We start from the raw sequence: 16,883 nt of genomic DNA, 5'->3' as shown, positions 1-16,883 counted from the left end.
TTTAAGAACATGGTCTTGTAGATTGTCATGAAGTGTTCCAAGCACAAAAATTGCAAACATGTAAAGAGATAATGACACAAGACATCTCATCAGGGTTAAAAAACATGGCAAGACTGACAGACTGACAAATGTCTTCAGCTTTCCTGTTCTAGCAGCCTGCAAAGCTGATCATTTCAAACCAATCAACAAATTGCCTTTAGATGGTTGAACTGCTTTGTAAAGATTTCAGATATATATAGGTTCACCCATTTATGTCAAATTATAGTCAACATGTTAAAATGTGTTCCCCAAAAGGCACAGACTATTGAGATAATCTATTATTTAATGTCTGAGTTTTATGGACCACTTGGGGTCTGTGAAGGTATGCATAGGGAGAATGTACGGCATAAAGGACTGAATTATGCAATAATGTTATTTATTTATTTTGTACATATAGGGGTTCTTGGGTCTACTGAGAGCCTTTCACCTGAGGAAAGCAGTGAGCGTTCACGAGCGTACGCAGTGTTCGTTTCCGTGTATCTCTCAAAGACGGCTCCGATCCGGGGGGCTCAAAAGTGGGGAGAGTGACAGTGGCCACTCCAGGAGCTCTGTCTGACTGATCTCAGATTCTTCCTTGGGGTGAGGCTGGGCAGGTGTTGGGGGCACGCCACGACTTCTCGTGCACCTCTGGAAAAAATGGGGCAGGTCTCTGGTAGGTGGGCTCACTAACGGTGCCCGGACTGCAGGAACTACTTTAACCCCAGCTCCTCGACGGCCTTAGAGAGGACTAGCCAGCCAAGGCAGGAGAGCCTAGCCAGGACTGGGAATCATCTGGCACGTTTTGTGGCAGGGTGGCGGAATCCTCAGCGGGGTTCAATCACTTCTCTGCATCTGAAGCAACCAGGAACATGGCATCATCGCCATCACCTTTCTCAGACCCTCCAAACAAGACCAATCCACCCGTACTGGAAGAGGGGTGTTGGTCTTCGCAGGTAAACAGCACAAGGGAATCCTCTCGCTATGGGGAGAATGAGACTCGCTGGATCTGGGCCGACGTGAACTCTCTGAGTGCCGTTTCCCATGCCACACGAATCCGACTTTCTTCCTCCTGGGCTTGTGAGAGGAGGGGGTAGAGAAAGGAGCGTGAGGTACGGGATTACTTCCTTTAAAGAAAGTGATCCATGTGCGTAGCGAGGTGAGACATTCATGGTGCAATAATTTGCAACAAACACCACTTCAAATATGCTCTTGATTGCGAGTAAACTCGCTCAATCACTCGCCGGGTGGCCAGATGGGAGAGGTGCCTCTCAGCTGAGATCACTATTGCTAATGGGCTCTTCAAAACGGCGAGCAGGGAAGCTTATTTTCTTCATGCTTCTTCCTGATATCAGTGAGGAGATGTTCTTCACACTTGGGGAAAGATTCTGATTAAATGAAATCGGCTGCAGCTATAGGCAAATTTGCCCACCCATTTGGCTGCGCTGAGTCGCCATTGGTCTGTGCAGTTGCACAGACTTTGTTCAATCAGGCTTCAGTATTTTTAGAGAAAGGGATTTCCCATAGCGTTAGTTATCGACGCAATGTGAGAGAACCGTTTTCGAAAGAGAACCCTGATTTAACGTAGTAAAGCCATGAATTAACAAAACAAAGTGTGAAAAGTTGTCGATTTAACTGGAAAATAATTTAAAAAGGTAAATAAAAATTTATTGTATGAATTTAAATTACAAGAAAAGTTGAAATATGATAGCTAAAAGATTAGCAGATAAATTAGAAATATTTGGATGAGCTAGACTGCTAGCATACACTGGGGATTCAAAGACAGTTCTATTCAAAGTTGAAATATGATAACTAAAAGATTAGCAGAGAAATTAGAAATATTTGGATGAGCTAGACAGCTAGACAGTTTAAAAATAGAATATCCAGTGCATGCTATCTCTAGCATTTGCAGGGAAGTTTATTTAATAAGAAATTTCAATGACTTGAAAGGATGTTTATATAAACAGTGAAGTGTGAAGATAAACTTTTCCACTCTTTATACTTAACAACATTAGGCAAGATGAAGCAGGATTAGCCTTCAGTGAACCTGTAAATAAATAGGCCTTATAAAATGAGAAATTACACTACATTCCAAGTCAAAGAAGGAAAGTATGTCTTGACTTGATATGAAAACGTTTTGCAGCTTTAATGTGCTGAGCCTGATATGTAAATGTTAATTTATTTACTGAATTGGTTATCTTAATCGATTACTAATAAAAGTAGAAGACAAATGAGTGTCATGTCTCTGTGGTTACAGCGCCACCTGCTGAGTAAAAATATGTTATAACGAATGATGTAAAATGCTGAAAGATAATCTATCTGCCATTCAGTTTTCCAAGAAAATGTGGACTTTATGTCGACATTTGGTAGCATCCAATAAGTAATGCATTAATTGTCTAGGTGGGTAGGATACTACCAATGATTAATTTAACCCTGACTACAAAAACAAACAAAACATCAAACTCTGCCCCAAGGCACGTTCTTGCTTTTCCTGCAGGAGCCTTTACTTTTAATAGAGGCGTAACAAGTGAGACAATCACAAACGTGTTACGTGAGTATAAAATTATTACTGCGAGCAAACTGGAATTCAGTTTTAGTCCATGTATCATTCATCATGTGCAGTGTCTTAAGGTATAGAGGCGTTAACAAGTGAAACAATCAACGTGAGTATAAAAGTCTGCGAGCAAACTGGAAGTCATTTTTAGTTAATGCATCCCTTAGTGTGCCAGTGTAAGGTATGTTTTTTTTTTATAGCCTAGCTTGATAGGCTAACGTTATTCCATACACGCATGTCAAGCTATTGACCTAATTATATATTTTATCGAGTTGGTTTTAAAGACCACTTAAAACAGAAAAAAAAGAACTTTTTTTCAATCAGACAAAATACGTTAGGTGACGTTTTTTTATGAACTGAATAAAGGCTACCGCAAACCGGACACTGAGTTACAAGCACCCAGTGACCCAGGCTTAAACTTTAATCGGTAAAAATAGGCCTAAATAAAACCGTTCAATGAGGTGTATTTTATTCTGGAGATTAATATCCACGCTGTGAGATCTGGAGCCGCATCGCTTGGAAACGTAGAGTCACTGAATCGTTTTTGACTCGGTTCTTTGAAATGACGATTCGGAGAACTGATTCTTGGGATTGATTCGGACTTTCCATCACTGCGAAGAAGAGTTAATACATATTTAAATAGGTTATGCGAGCTTTAGAATTGCATCGAGAGTTCCAAAAGCTCTAGGACGGTCACATAACATCGTCGACCATTCCAGACCAGAACACGCATAACTGTACTGGATCTTTAAAAAGAGCAATCCGATTGGTCCGTTTTAGAGGCGTGGGACGTTTGCGTCAGGCAGAATCTGCTCCCGTCAAACACAAAATGGATTTACAAATACAGCAACCAATAAGCAGGAGGTGTCTTATGTCCGTGACCGCAATGTTTTGAAGTGAGCATTAGCAATGAATATTTGATACGATTTCTACTTATTTTTTGTTGTTGGCAGAAATGAGTCTACTCCCTATTTTCAGATCTGCTCCACGCATATTACAAACTAATAGATTTAGAACTTTATCATCCTGCCAAGTGAGTGCAAGTTTGACTGAATTAACGTTACTCATTTCTCTTTGACATTCCTTTATTTTGTTCTTTCACTTTTTTAGTGTAAAATGGCATCCATGAAACACAAGAATGCGAAAAGAATAGAAGGTCTGGACAAGAATGTATGGTAAGAATCAAGCTTTATTTGCAAAAAAAACAGAAATTTCTTAAATGTTCTTAATAGTGTTTCATGTGTTGTTTAGGGTGGCCTTCACATCAGTGGCTGCAGACCCTTCCATTGTTAATCTTGGACAGGGTTACCCAGACATCCCTCCTCCCTTCTATGTGAAAGAGGGTCTCGCTCAGGCAGCAATGGTAGACAGGCTGAACCAATACACACGTGGCTTTGTATGTTCTATCCTCACTTTATTATCATCCTGTATTATGTGTTGAAAAAGCACTCAAATGGCTATTTTTCTCTGTTTTTAGGGCCATCCAACACTGGTTAAAGCCCTGTCAAAAGTATATGGAAAAGTCTATGACCGCCAGCTCGACCCGTTTAAAGAGATCCTGGTAACAGTGGGTGGATATGGATCTTTGTTCAGCGCTATGCAGGCTCTGGTTGAGGAGGAAGATGAGGTGAAAACATATTTAGTACTCATTATACTTCTAGCATTCCACTAGATTATGATTCACTCACTCTCCATTTTCTCCATTCAGGTTATTATTATAGAACCTTTTTTTGACTGCTATGTTCCTATGGTGAAAATGGCAGGAGCCAAACCTGTTTTCATACCTTTGCGACTGGTAGGTTAACCTTCTCTATAAAAGTGATTGTCATATTTATATGAGACATAACACTTAATTGACCTGTTCTGTAGAAGTCACCCACAACAACCAGTATAAATAGTGCTGACTGGGTTCTGGACCAGGAAGAACTTGCTAGTAAATTCAACTCCAAGACCAAGGCTATCATCATCAACACTCCTAATAACCCTATTGGAAAAGTAAGGTCACACATATTGCATTTAGTTTCAAAAATGGCATATTAATATCCTAAAGCTCTCTTCCACTCCCAGATATTCAGTAGGAGTGAGTTGCAAGCGATTGCAGATCTCTGCATCAAACACGACACCTTGTGCTTCAGTGATGAGGTATATGAATGGCTCATATATAAAGGCCATGAACATGTAAAGATAGGTATGTGATATTTCTCCAGCTGTGGATCTTGTCTTTTGTGTCAATGGATTACATGTGCTATTAAGAGGTGATGATTCTGCAGTATTCTCTCTGAACAGCAACCCTCCCTGGAATGTGGGACAGAACCATCACTATCGGCAGTGCAGGGAAAACATTCAGCGTGACTGGATGGAAGGTATTTGACCGTTATCTTCATTGTTCATATTTCTGTCTGGCTTTACCTTAAAGGAATAATTCACCCCAAAAATTATAACTGTCAGTATTTACTTACCTCCTCCTGTACATTTTTAACCCACCCCCTGTTATTTTTTTTATATTTTTTATTTGGAATATAGAGATTTTAAATTTTAACTCATGTCTCCAAAAAAGTACAAAAAACAACATACAATGTTGAAAAGAGCTATACAAATGATGCATCATGGCATGTTTGATGCCAAAGCACCAAAGAGTGCAAGTTCCCATTATTTTTCTCTATAGGGGAACTGATTTTTAAGAATAACTTATAACCTTTAAAGACAGACCTAGTGAGCTGTGAGGTGGTAAATGGTGATACTGTATATGCTTTTGTTAAAGCCATCAACACACAATGTGTCATTTTTCCTGGTGAAAAACTACATTACCCACAGAATCTCCAATCAAAGAACCAAAAACAAGCAAATTATATAGTAGGCAATGGCGTTTTGGAGGCTTGAAAATGCAAACTTTTGAAAACTGTTTTTTTTTGGTGCAAGTTTAAAAAAAATGTATACTGTTATCATCTCCGTACCAACTACTGGCATGGCATGCAAAATACAGCATCTTTTTTTTCTGTTTTCTTATTTCGTGGATCCGTGTAAACGGGGATCATTTTGACAACGTTGTCGTCTCTATGTGAAAAATGCAAAGGAAACACTTTTCTGGTTTAATACATCGTTGTCGTGTAAACATACCCTAATCCGACTGTGGTTCCCTCAAGATTTTCCCATGGGTTTTTATAATGTTTTCTTTTTTCTTCAATTTACGAGTAAAATAAGGTCTGTGGTAAACTTTTTGAAACTTTGCTCTGCAGCGTAAATGATCAAAAACGTGAATTTTATAATAATATTAGTAATAAGTAACTAGATAAGAACATTTGGTGTGTGGCTGTCTGCAAATTATGTACAATACAACAATACTTCTTTTTTTTCAGTTGGGTTGGTCAATCGGGCCTGAACACTTGATCAAACACCTGCAGACTGTTATGCAAAACAGTCTCTATACATGTCCGACCCCATTACAGGCAAGTTTTGTCTGTTACTGTTTTTGTAATACGGTACGGTGTTGCAACACACTATTCTATGGGTTTGTGACATAATTGTACCGCACAATAGGAGGCTGTTGGCCAGGGTCTTCTTCGGGACTATGAGCTGATGGGTCAACCCGACTGCTACTTTTCCTCCCTAGCATTAGAGCTGGAAGGCAAAAGAGACCGTATGGCAGCCATGTTGAGACAGATTGGCATGACTCCAGTGGTCCCTGAGGGAGGATACTTCATGATAGTGGATGTCACAGCACTCAGTAAGTGGGTTGAAGTCATGTATGTTAATAAGATTATATTTACAGAGGCAAAGGTGACATTGGTTGTGGGCGGTTTAATCTGATTGATGTTGTTCTGTCTTGTCTGCTAAATATAGATCAGGACCTGTCACATATGGGAGGCGAAGAACCTTATGACTACAAGTTTGTCAAATGGATGATACAAGAGAAGGTACTCTCTTTTTTTATTTGAGGAATATATATAACAGAACAAAGCATAGTAATTTTTTTCTTTTTTAAGAAACTGGCTGCAATTCCTGTAACAGCTTTTGTGGGGGAAGATTCAGTAAAGCAGTTCGAGAAATACATTCGTTTGTGCTTTATCAAGGTAAGGAATGGGTTTACTTCAGGCTTTTACAGTAAATGCAAAAGATCATTCGGCTATCTACAGACCGCCAAATCTATATTTAGCTGAATTTCCTTTCTGAATGGATTGTTTTTCACTACAGCAAGACAGTACCTTGGATGCAGCAGAAGCCATTCTGAAGAGCTGGAACAAAAGCTGATTTCTGAAAGCCTGATATTCCAGTAATAAATGTGCAGCACTTGTCAGATTTCTAACATATTTTACTTGAATTGTTTATTGTTACACCCTTTCACAATGACTAAACAGTGGCTGAAGTGTCTTTTAGTGCTTGTGTTAAGTTTTCTGGATCAGTCATTTTTAAAACTTGTTTATTTTGTCACAGGCTTCTAGTTGTATTAAATTTACTGAATTTAATGCTTGTATAGATAAAATCCTCTCTATGTGGGAAATCACAATTTATGTCTGGATTTTTTACCATGTCTACATATTAAGTTGACTGAACACATACACTGCCGTTCAAAATGTTTCAATATTGAAGACTGGAGTGTATCCATTGCTGAAAATTCAGCTTTGGATTACATGAATACATTACATTTTTTTAAAAATATTAAAATGTAGCCTGAGAGAGCATAACAGACTTTTAAATGATTTAAACAATTCTTACTGATCCGAAACATTTCAATGGTAGTGTAGGTAGAATAGAATGTGTAAAATGTGCTGATAATTCAGGGCTTGTGAGATGGGAACAGCATGTTTACTGCAGCACCATGTTGTATCTAATTTAGCAGCATTTCTGATATCAGTTCCCATCAGTATATATCACAATATCTGTGACCATCAGGAATTATGTAGTACCAGTGTTTGCATTATTTTACGATGTTTACAGTAAATTACATTTTCCCACAGAGTACAACTCGTATAATAACTGTGGTGCAGCAGTTAGAAAACATACTTTCGAGTTTTGAACTTTTGTACTACGTTGAGTTATGGTGCTCATGTGAGAGAGACAGGTTTGAGTTTGACCTGCAACATGCAACACCGGGTTCCATTTCTCTTGGATCAATATTTTTATTTCATTCTCCAATGTCTTAGTTTTTTTTTTAAGAACAAAGTTTTTTTTCCCCAAAACAATATCATTGGTCAACCTCAAGATGGCATTATTCAACCGAAAATATTTCACATTGGTGGAACATTAACCTGTTTAAACATTAACCTCCCTAGTCTCACACTAAAATGCACGATCGAACTGTTTTAACTAAAAGCAACTTGCACAAAGATATATTAAAATATGTCAGTACCATTGTTTTGCCTGATTCACACCAGTTTTTTTTTTCTAGGGCACATTTATAAAATCTACTTAAAAGTCCTAATTGAACTAAAGCCTAATCCTGGCTTAATCTAAACCCTGTCTATGAAACCAGGCCTGAGTGATATAAATTATTATTAGACAATTAATTTGTATTTGACTTCTTGGCTCTTTTCTGTTAGCAGAAAATGTTCAATGAAGTTAAAGTCCCCTGTCAATAATTGTCCCTTAAGACTCAAATATGGTCACCAAGATGACATATTTAAATGTTTTTAATTGAATGCCTTAAAATAGCTTGAATGTAACTACACCCCTGCCTCATTTAGTGTATGTGGACCTATGAATATGCAAATTAGCCCCGCCTCCACTCACTCACACCAGCTCAGAGATCCACACTGAAGATCACATGTTGACGTCATTGCCGTGACTAGGTAGTTTGTGACGTCAGAAACACCAGCATTTCAAACCGTGTTTTTGAGACTCTTTGGTTCACTGCAGTTTTAAAGAGAAAATACTCCTCAGCTATGGTGTTGACTTGCATTTGTAGATGGTTTGTCTTAAAGCATATTAAAAACACCACATTGACATATAAACAACATTAAAAGCTTGATTTTCACCACTTTAAAGTCTTTTATCAGTGATACCCTAATTTCCTCCTATATGTTTGTTCACTTCCATTCAGCAGATAAAAAAAAATCTCTGAAGCACCAGCAAGTGAAGGGCGCAGCCTCTCCTCTCCAACCTATTTCCCAGCTTCCCTTTCCTCTTCCTGTCTGTAAATCTGTCCCATGTCCTGACTATTCCCTGGAGAGCATGTAGCCTATTGCTATGACAGTTTTTCAAGATAGCGTCTGGTCACTGACTATCAGACAGAAAAATCTGATTTACAGCACTGTTCAAAAGTCTGATCAAGTTTGATCTAATTTAAACCTAAAAAGTTTGAAAGGGGTCCGACATGCCCTTTTTTAATTATTATTATTATAGCCTACTAATATGTTCCGGATTAGCCTATATAAATATTTAAGATATCACTAATCAAATAAGTACATTTTGACATTTGCCTTGTGAACTCTTTGTACAAATAGTCAGATGTTCTAGCATCCACTGAATAAGATGCTCTTTGGAATATTCTCAAATCATGCTGGATAACACGGTGCGGTTTCATACACCTTTAGCACCAAATAGTTGGGTTTCTCAAATACCTCAGAGGGAGTATTTCACATGTTGTTTATGATACTGTGCAGAGGAGGTTGTTTAAACACACTAGACATTACCTTAATCTTGCACACAGAGGAGGGAGTTTTGAAAGTTCACTGAGTGGATGAATCTTTCCATGGGAAAGCCTCATGTAATACACACCCAGACAGGACCAGTTAGACCCGCAGAGCGATAGTTTGCTTCTTCCCTGCAGCAGTCAGGTGAGGTCAGGTGACTCAAACATTAACTGCTTCTGCTTTTTGCAAACTTGTCACATGCCACCCACTGCAGGAAACAGTTAACAAAAAGTAGCTTATTTGTAAATTCTCTAGACCGGTTTTCATTTGTCACCGATACAAAATCCCATTGTAACAGCAAGTACTAAAACTAGACCAACAGGTTTGACCAGACAGGTACGTCAGTCATCTTCCACCTGTTGTAAGATTTGCATTTATCACAGTAAGCTATCACTCCGCCGTAAACCACCAATTCTTATTTCATAACAGACAGGAAATCAACAGGTTTAAATGCAGTTATATTTAAGCAACATTGTCCAAATGTGCAATCAAATATGAACTATTAAACACGTCTTTCGTTATGGCAAGCCAATCATTACATTAGCCTATTTGATATCAAGCATGCTTGTGGCGTCTATTAATCCAACACACACTAAAGAAAAAAATCAATCGGACACAACTTCAGGCGGACTAAAGTTTTTACACTACATTTTTAAAAGACAACATTATCTCAGCCAGCCTAAAGTCTAATTCTGAAGTGCATGTAAACCATAGACTGTAAAAAAAGAAGATGATGTAAACATACTTCGTTGATAGTATGGGTGTGTCTTCATTAGTTTGTTTGGAGCACACACATTCTTCTGTGAAGTTCTTACCGAGAGGAACAGACATAAACCAGGTGTCAGTTGGTGTACAATGTATTTGAGGAAGGTTTCGCGATACACTTGAGTGGAATTGTTGGCAGGAGTCCATCATAAGCTACCTCACAGCTGAGTGAGTTCACTGGAACACATTATGTCCAACAAGTAGGAATGGTAATCACAGACTATGAAACCATTTCTATTAAAAATGGTTTAATGTTGACATACAACCACAAAATGGCTAAATTGTGAGAAATCGTTGTAAAATGATCTGAAATAGTCAGACTACAAATTTCCTTTAAAAAATGTCAACTAATAAAACATACAGCCAGCTTTGGCATGACCACATGCCAAAAATATACATTTTTTTTGTATTCATGAATATACATTTTTACATTCCATTTGAAAAGTTCAGAATTGCTCTCAACTTTGAGCTGCCCTCTCCAAAATGATAATCTTACAATTCATATACGTGTACAACCATTGTCATAACATACAGCAGATCCAAATGGCTAATATTCTAAAAATACAGTATAAAACTATAACTTACATTTATTTTGATGATTAGAGTACAAGGATGCTTTTATAGAAACGAAAAGTTCTTGAAAGATTAATTAAATCGCAGCTTTCTCTCATTTTACCTTTATAAAATTCAAGTTCATTTATCTGTGCTCTTGGCCAAGGTCTTTTTTTCATCGAACAAAAAGGGTAGAAGAACATTTGGCAGGAACGCTTTGGTAGGTTTTTTCTGTACCTGATAGTTATTATTTGGAAGCCCTGTAAAGAATTTAAGGCATTAAAGGGAATACATGAAAATAAATTATTCAATAGAATTCTCCTTGAGCTATCTCCTCTTGTAAGAGGTTTCTATTATGGAGTGAAGAATTTGCAATTTGAGGTCTAGGCCAGGTTCAGATATTCAGTTGCGTGTCTGCCCCCCAAATCGGAAGACAATAGGCACATTTTAGTCCTTGAAAACAGAGAAAATGTGTTGAAAATGGAGAGAGAAGCTGCAGTTGATCCTGATGAATCCTCACAAGTTTGTAATGGTCACTAATCAGTGTCCCAGTGCTCTGACAATGAAAAGACGCCACAGTGGGCAACCAAGACTCAACCACTTCATTCTTTTTTCTTAAAACAGGTTATTACCAATCCCTTAAATGGCACGAGTAAGAGCATAGAGGAAACAGGGTTTCTTCTCTAATGTGTCCTATAGAAAAGGAGTTTTCCGGCTGGTTCAGTGTTGAGCATGTGATCAGGGTTCATGAGGGTCTGGGTTAACACCAGTCAGCGATGTAGTCAAAGTCTGCAAACTGCTCCTGCTCATTGACAGTCAGAACCCTCGGCTCACGAGGTGGAGTCAGTATTGGTGCCTCTGAGGTGAATTCGTCATCGAAGTTACTAACGTCCTCGCGGCTTTTGATGGTCGGCACGAATGGAGGCCGGGTCTTCTTTGTCAGCAGTCCATCCCAATCCATATTCTAAGGAAGAATAAACAAATGTGTAGTAAGGACTTTATCGGTGACACATGGAAGTAAAAAAAAATAAAAAAAGAGGTAAAACAGATGGCCTACTCTGAAAAACGGATGCCTCTTCACTTCCTCCGCATCTCTTTCCCCTGCGCCAAGGCGCCGCTCTGGATTTCTCCTTAACAACTGGATAAAGAGGAGAATGTTTTAAGCTTAAAAACATAGCTAGTAAATGAATGCTAAGTGCCATAACAAAAGAGAACCGCCTTTCTAAAAAGCGCTGTTGTGATTTTAAGGTTCGCCCTATACAATAAAATTAGGTGTAGCCTAGGACAATAGTTAAACCAAAGCAGGACATGTCCAAACATACCCTTCTCATTATGGAAATGGCTTCTGTGGAGAGGAACCTTGGATAGCGAACTTCATCATTAACAATACTGTCAAACACCTCCTCTTCATCATCGCCAGGAAATGGGGACTGAGAATAAAATGAGAAATAAGCCATCACCACACAATCTCTCCATGTCATTTACAATAACACGACTTCAATGCACTTCAATTTAAACATTTCTTTCAAAATCAGTGTACTATTTCAGATAACAAAATAATGAAAATAACTGAAGTGTCTTAAAGTGAATAGCTTTTTATTTCCACATCACCGAACATGAATTTATCAAAATTACATATCACTATAATAAATACATTTTATTCATTATAATTAGTTTAACCAGTTACATTTTTAACTGCACTAAATATTTGCGAGAATAGACCGCACTGAATTAGCCGTTCACATGTGAATCAGTCTTACATTGAAAAAAAAGTTTTTTTTATTTATTTATCTGAGTGAATCTGACTGCAGTAGATGTGAAAGATATGAATAAAAATGATGTTATTTCAGCCAGCGCAAATACCTGTATTTAGTTCCTGTTTTCGGTTGAAGTCCAAAGTAGTCGATTGTCGAGTTCACGCGCATAGGTTTAGTTACCTATGATCACGCGCGTGAACTCGACAATCGACTATTTTGGACTTCGACCGAAAACAGGAACTAAATACAGGTATTTGCGCTGGCTGAAATAACAACATTTTTATTCATATCTTTCACATCTCCTGCAGTCAGAGTCACTCGTGTTCACTCTGAAGGAATCACTCAACATGGCTGGGCATTTGTATGACACATCAAGGTGGATAAGAGAAATAAAAGCAGGTTTAAAATTAGACCCCATTCAAGTCAATAGGGTGCAAATATTAAAAAGAGGATAACACGGTGTAGGCAACACCGATTTTTGTCGTTGTTCTCTGTATTGACAGCACTCCAAATTTACAAAAAATTGAGTTCAATGTTAAAATTGACCGGAGTTCTCCTTTAATACATTTTCCCCTTGGGATCAATCAAGCATCCATCTATCTATATCATACCTCTCCAACCAACATCTCAAAGATGAGAACTCCCAGACCCCACCAGTCCACCGCTCGCGTGTACGACGTCTCTGTTAAAACTTCAGGTGCTAAGAACTCAGGAGTTCCACAGAACGTACTAGTACGATCTTTAAAGCCCATTCCTACATGATGGGAGATGGAATGAGTTACACAAACAGTAATGACAAACACATAATCACACAAACATTAGTAATACAAGTACATTATCTACCTTCTTTGCAGAGACCAAAATCCGCAATCTTAACATATCCCTCAGTATCTACCAAAAGGTTATCTAGCTTCAGATCCCTGCAGAAGAAAATTTATGACAGTCACATGTGGTTCACAGAACATTCATTACGTCTTCAGTTTTGACATTCAGCACTGACACTTACCTGTACACAATTTTATGGTCATGCAGATATTGCAGCCCCAAGACTACACAAGCAGCATAAAAACTAAGGGAAATAAAAAAACAACTTTTAGCATTTTAAGTAAGAAATGATCATGTCAAAGTAACAGCAGCAATGGTGAATTGAGTCACTCACACAGCACGAGGTTCAGAGAACACGTCTGCATGAATGTGCATCATCAGGTCTCCTCCTGCTGCATACTCCATGACGAAACACACATGCTCCTTGGTCTGGAAACAAGCGAAGAGGTTCACCAGGAACGGATGCCGAACACTGTTCACAGTCTCAAAGATCCTCTTCTCACACATGAGGCTGTGGATATTAATAGTTAGTATAAATAGATAGTTGATGAAGAATGTCCATTATTTTCTTTAACATTTCTGGTTAACAGGCATACATACTTTAGGTGCTATATTTAAGATTGTCAACTTTATTAAATGGTGCTGTACATTTTTAAAGACTCCCCTGTGGTGAAAATCAAGTTTTTAATGTTGTTAATATGTCTAAGTGGTGTTTTGAATATGCTTTAAGATAAACCATGTGCAAATTCATAAATCAACACCATTGCTGAGTATTTTGTTTTTAAAACGCAAAAGGTTTTGCAAGCAAATGCAAAGTTTCTCCAGAGAATGCAAAAGCAATGAAATATATATTTTTCCATCAAAATGTCACTTTAGGGGCTCCGTAGAAAAAGACAATTCATAAAGGACAGTTTGTCAAGACACAAACTGTAAGAACAATATACCCTGTGGCTCCAACATGTCTAGAGTACAACTCTGACTCTTTTTGCCTTTAATAATAACAGGAAGTAAAACAGGAGCAGAATAGTCCCCACTGTATACAATTACTGCTGTCTCTACAAATGCTTCCAAGCATCGTCAAGTAGTACATGAAGTCATACGTATTAGTTGTAAGTCACTTAAACACGCATGCATAGCCTTTACCTGTCCACTTCATCCCTTGCAACAATGTCACCTTTTTTCAAAGCTTTAATGGCAAACATTTCTCCAGTGGTCTTGTACTCAGCAAGTAAAACCTGTTGAACAATTAAAGAGATGAGACCATGAAACCAACTCCTGCAGAAATCACAAACTGGTGGTGTGCAGAAATAATCTACAATACATTACACAATTACCAAATACAAATGGTTAATGTACTGTGAATTTATGGCACATTTTACAGAGCTCGCTTTATTGCACATGTGAAAGCACAACGTTTACCTTTCCAAAGTGGCCACGCCCCAGTACAGCTATACATTTGAAGTCTGTCAAACTGAATTGAACGTCCTCTTCTTCCCTAAAAGCATGAACATACACTTTGAGCATTTGACTAGAGTTAATGAATGCATGTTTATATGTAGCCATGATGTCATCAGGAAATGGGAAACTGACTACCTTATTTCAGTTTTACGTTGAATTGCAGTCAGTTCCAGGTCAGGCTGCTCATTTTCAACCACACTGTCATAATCTGGTTTAGCTACGGTGTTGTTCAGGAAGTCAAAGGTCGCTAGGGCATCCTGTAGGCAAGAGGCACTTAAGAGTCATTCCAAACCTTTGCAAAAATAACTCTCCTTAAGGGACAGTTCTGCCAAAAAATGAAGATTCTGTCATTGTTAACTCGTCATCATTTTGTTCCAAACCCACGACTGACGTTTGCCCATTAAAACACAGAACAGCATGTTGGGCAGGATGTTCACGTTGTTCTTTTCCTTACAACAGGGGCAGTCAAGCCAATAAATGACAAAAAAAACATAGGCCATATGATAGCTTTTTGCAAGGAAAAAAAAGTCTACATTTGCTTCATTCACATGCCTTGGCATGCTATATTTAAATATACATGAAGGTCCATGAGATTTGAGATTAAGATTATCAGTGGGTAAGGAAAATAATTTTAACTGGATATTATTCAAAGCAATCATATTACTTTAAAGATGTATGAACTACATTAATGGTGCTTTTGGTCATTTTGAGGGCTTGACATTTGGTGATCATCATCCACTTTCATTGTATGGAAAAGAGTGGTATCAACATTTTGCTGAAAATTTTCCTTTTGTGTACCCCAGGACAAATAAAGTCGGATGGGTTTGAATCGACATGAAGGTGAGTAAATTATGACATCTTTCACATATCTCAGTTTTGGGTAAACTATCCCTTTAATACAACCCCTCCTTTACCTGCACCTCTTTTCTATCTGGGATCTTATCCGGTGGTGCCGTTTCCTCTATCTCCACTTCGATGGAGTGTCGTTTTGAGGGAGGGGTGGTTGCTTTGTCAAAGTTTAATTTGGTCACAGTGGGGTCGCTGATAAAGAGAAGACAAATCATAAAAGTTACCACATAGCAATAGTAACATTATGGAATGCATACACTGGGATACAGACCAGGAATGTTAAGTCATCTCATTATCTAAATATAGAGCACCAATTATGTTTCCAGACAGATTAGTCATTGTTTATCAAAGACTGCAGAATGATTTGAGGGCTTTCCGCTACTGATTCTCTTTTAGGAAATGAGTCTGTGTGGATGAGATGGAATGAATTTGTACATATATATGCACCTGGGTAGGGAGTGGGCGTCTGGGTGGCCGATGGGTGCCATTTCAGGGCTAAATGCTGAGCCCAGATCAGCCGCCTGAGGACTGAAGGAGTTATTGATTGACGGAATGGCTCTTCTCACCAACCTGCCCCAGGTGGCGATGTTAATGTTCATCTGAGGGGCACGCAGGAACGTTTTACCTAAGAGGAACAAGTATGAGATGAAGAAACTTCTGAGCAGCAGATAACATTAGTTCCAAAACCTAGTGCGCTACTTATGGAGGCAATATTTTAAAGCATTGTAGACAACTAGGATTTATACAAATAAGGGTGTGTTCACACTTGTTGGTTCATTCAAAAAATGAAATTATACGTTTAGTCCTGGTTCGCTTACTGTTCACTGGCATTTTTAACACTGAACTTAAAGATAAAAAAATAAAAAATGCTGTGTGATGCTCATTGTATGCGAGTACATATGATGGTATTTTACCAGCTGAGAGCTCACAAAGAGCTTAGAAAATGTGTGAAAGAGTTGAAAGAATTCCTCTTTTGCACACACAAACAAAGATCTGCTGCAAGACTACGGCGTTTCCAATGCCTGTACTGAACTGTAATTGGGCAACATCGCGACTATGTCGAGACAAACCAGGCATGCTGCTTTTTTAGGTCGCATCGTGTGACATCGCGTCATGTTTTTGGTTCGTTTAGATGTCTGTGTTGTATTCATATTTCAGTCGAACCGCTTCGGAGTTAATTTGGAAGCGGACCAAGGCCCACCTTTTCAGGAATCTTTAACAGAGCAATCGCACAAGAGTTTGTTTTAATCAAACCAAACCTGCCAAGTGTTAAAGGCTATGTTGCAGGTTAGAGTACCCAGTGAGCCAATGTATAGAAAAATAATGTAGGAACTATATTTAAATATGAACATATACTTATAAAACGCTATTTAGGCTTCTGGAGTCGTTTTTTGTGAGAAAATTTGACTTCCGCGTTTGAAAACCGCCAAACCGGAAGTGACGTAACATGAGGCAGAGCGGTCAAAGTAAACAATAGGA

The 16,883-nt window shown here is 38.4% G+C and overlaps 2 protein-coding genes across 8 annotated transcripts in view; one reads left to right on the top strand and one right to left on the bottom strand.

Moving 5' to 3' along the window:
- Positions 1 to 2,280: 2,280 nt before the first annotated feature.
- LOC307006509 (kynurenine--oxoglutarate transaminase 3) lies at positions 2,281 to 7,920 on the top strand. Of its 6 annotated transcripts, none has more exons than XM_079627567.1 (14): positions 2,713 to 2,750; positions 3,523 to 3,602; positions 3,680 to 3,744; positions 3,821 to 3,965; positions 4,047 to 4,196; positions 4,278 to 4,364; positions 4,439 to 4,564; positions 4,637 to 4,757; positions 4,856 to 4,932; positions 5,926 to 6,015; positions 6,107 to 6,293; positions 6,410 to 6,483; positions 6,553 to 6,639; positions 6,761 to 7,920. In XM_079627567.1, the coding sequence occupies exons 2-14, from the start codon at positions 3,525 to 3,527 to the stop codon at positions 6,815 to 6,817; spliced, it is 1,344 nt and encodes a 447-aa protein (XP_079483693.1). In that variant the 5' UTR covers positions 2,713 to 2,750; positions 3,523 to 3,524; the 3' UTR covers positions 6,818 to 7,920. The 6 variants fall into 6 exon arrangements, with proteins under 6 accessions (XP_079483694.1, XP_079483696.1, XP_079483693.1 ...); XM_079627571.1 differs by having other exon boundaries at positions 2,713 to 3,465; positions 3,548 to 3,602; XM_079627568.1 differs by lacking the exons at positions 2,713 to 2,750; positions 3,523 to 3,602 and adding an exon at positions 2,281 to 2,566.
- A 2,061-nt stretch (positions 7,921 to 9,981) lies between these two features.
- The window catches only part of pkn2b (protein kinase N2b), a 43,741-nt gene continuing 36,839 nt past the window's right edge, over positions 9,982 to 16,883 (bottom strand). For both annotated transcript variants that reach the window (XM_079627564.1, XM_079627565.1), the window contains exons 11-22: positions 15,852 to 16,029; positions 15,470 to 15,596; positions 14,691 to 14,812; positions 14,517 to 14,592; positions 14,241 to 14,332; positions 13,432 to 13,608; positions 13,279 to 13,341; positions 13,116 to 13,192; positions 12,884 to 13,026; positions 11,838 to 11,945; positions 11,573 to 11,653; positions 9,982 to 11,479 (exon numbers count right to left, since the gene is read on the bottom strand). In XM_079627564.1, coding sequence (XP_079483690.1) covers positions 11,276 to 11,479; positions 11,573 to 11,653; positions 11,838 to 11,945; positions 12,884 to 13,026; positions 13,116 to 13,192; positions 13,279 to 13,341; positions 13,432 to 13,608; positions 14,241 to 14,332; positions 14,517 to 14,592; positions 14,691 to 14,812; positions 15,470 to 15,596; positions 15,852 to 16,029 — 1,448 coding nt within the window. In that variant the 3' untranslated portion in view covers positions 9,982 to 11,275. The remainder of the gene's footprint in view (positions 11,480 to 11,572; positions 11,654 to 11,837; positions 11,946 to 12,883; positions 13,027 to 13,115; positions 13,193 to 13,278; positions 13,342 to 13,431; positions 13,609 to 14,240; positions 14,333 to 14,516; positions 14,593 to 14,690; positions 14,813 to 15,469; positions 15,597 to 15,851; positions 16,030 to 16,883) is intronic.

This window comes from Phoxinus phoxinus, assembly GCF_949152265.1.
Source record: "Phoxinus phoxinus genome assembly, chromosome: 11".
Taxonomy (NCBI): Eukaryota; Metazoa; Chordata; class Actinopteri; order Cypriniformes; family Leuciscidae; genus Phoxinus; species Phoxinus phoxinus.
Note: the sequence above shows the minus strand (reverse complement) of the source record. Positions and strands in the feature narration are given on the sequence as shown.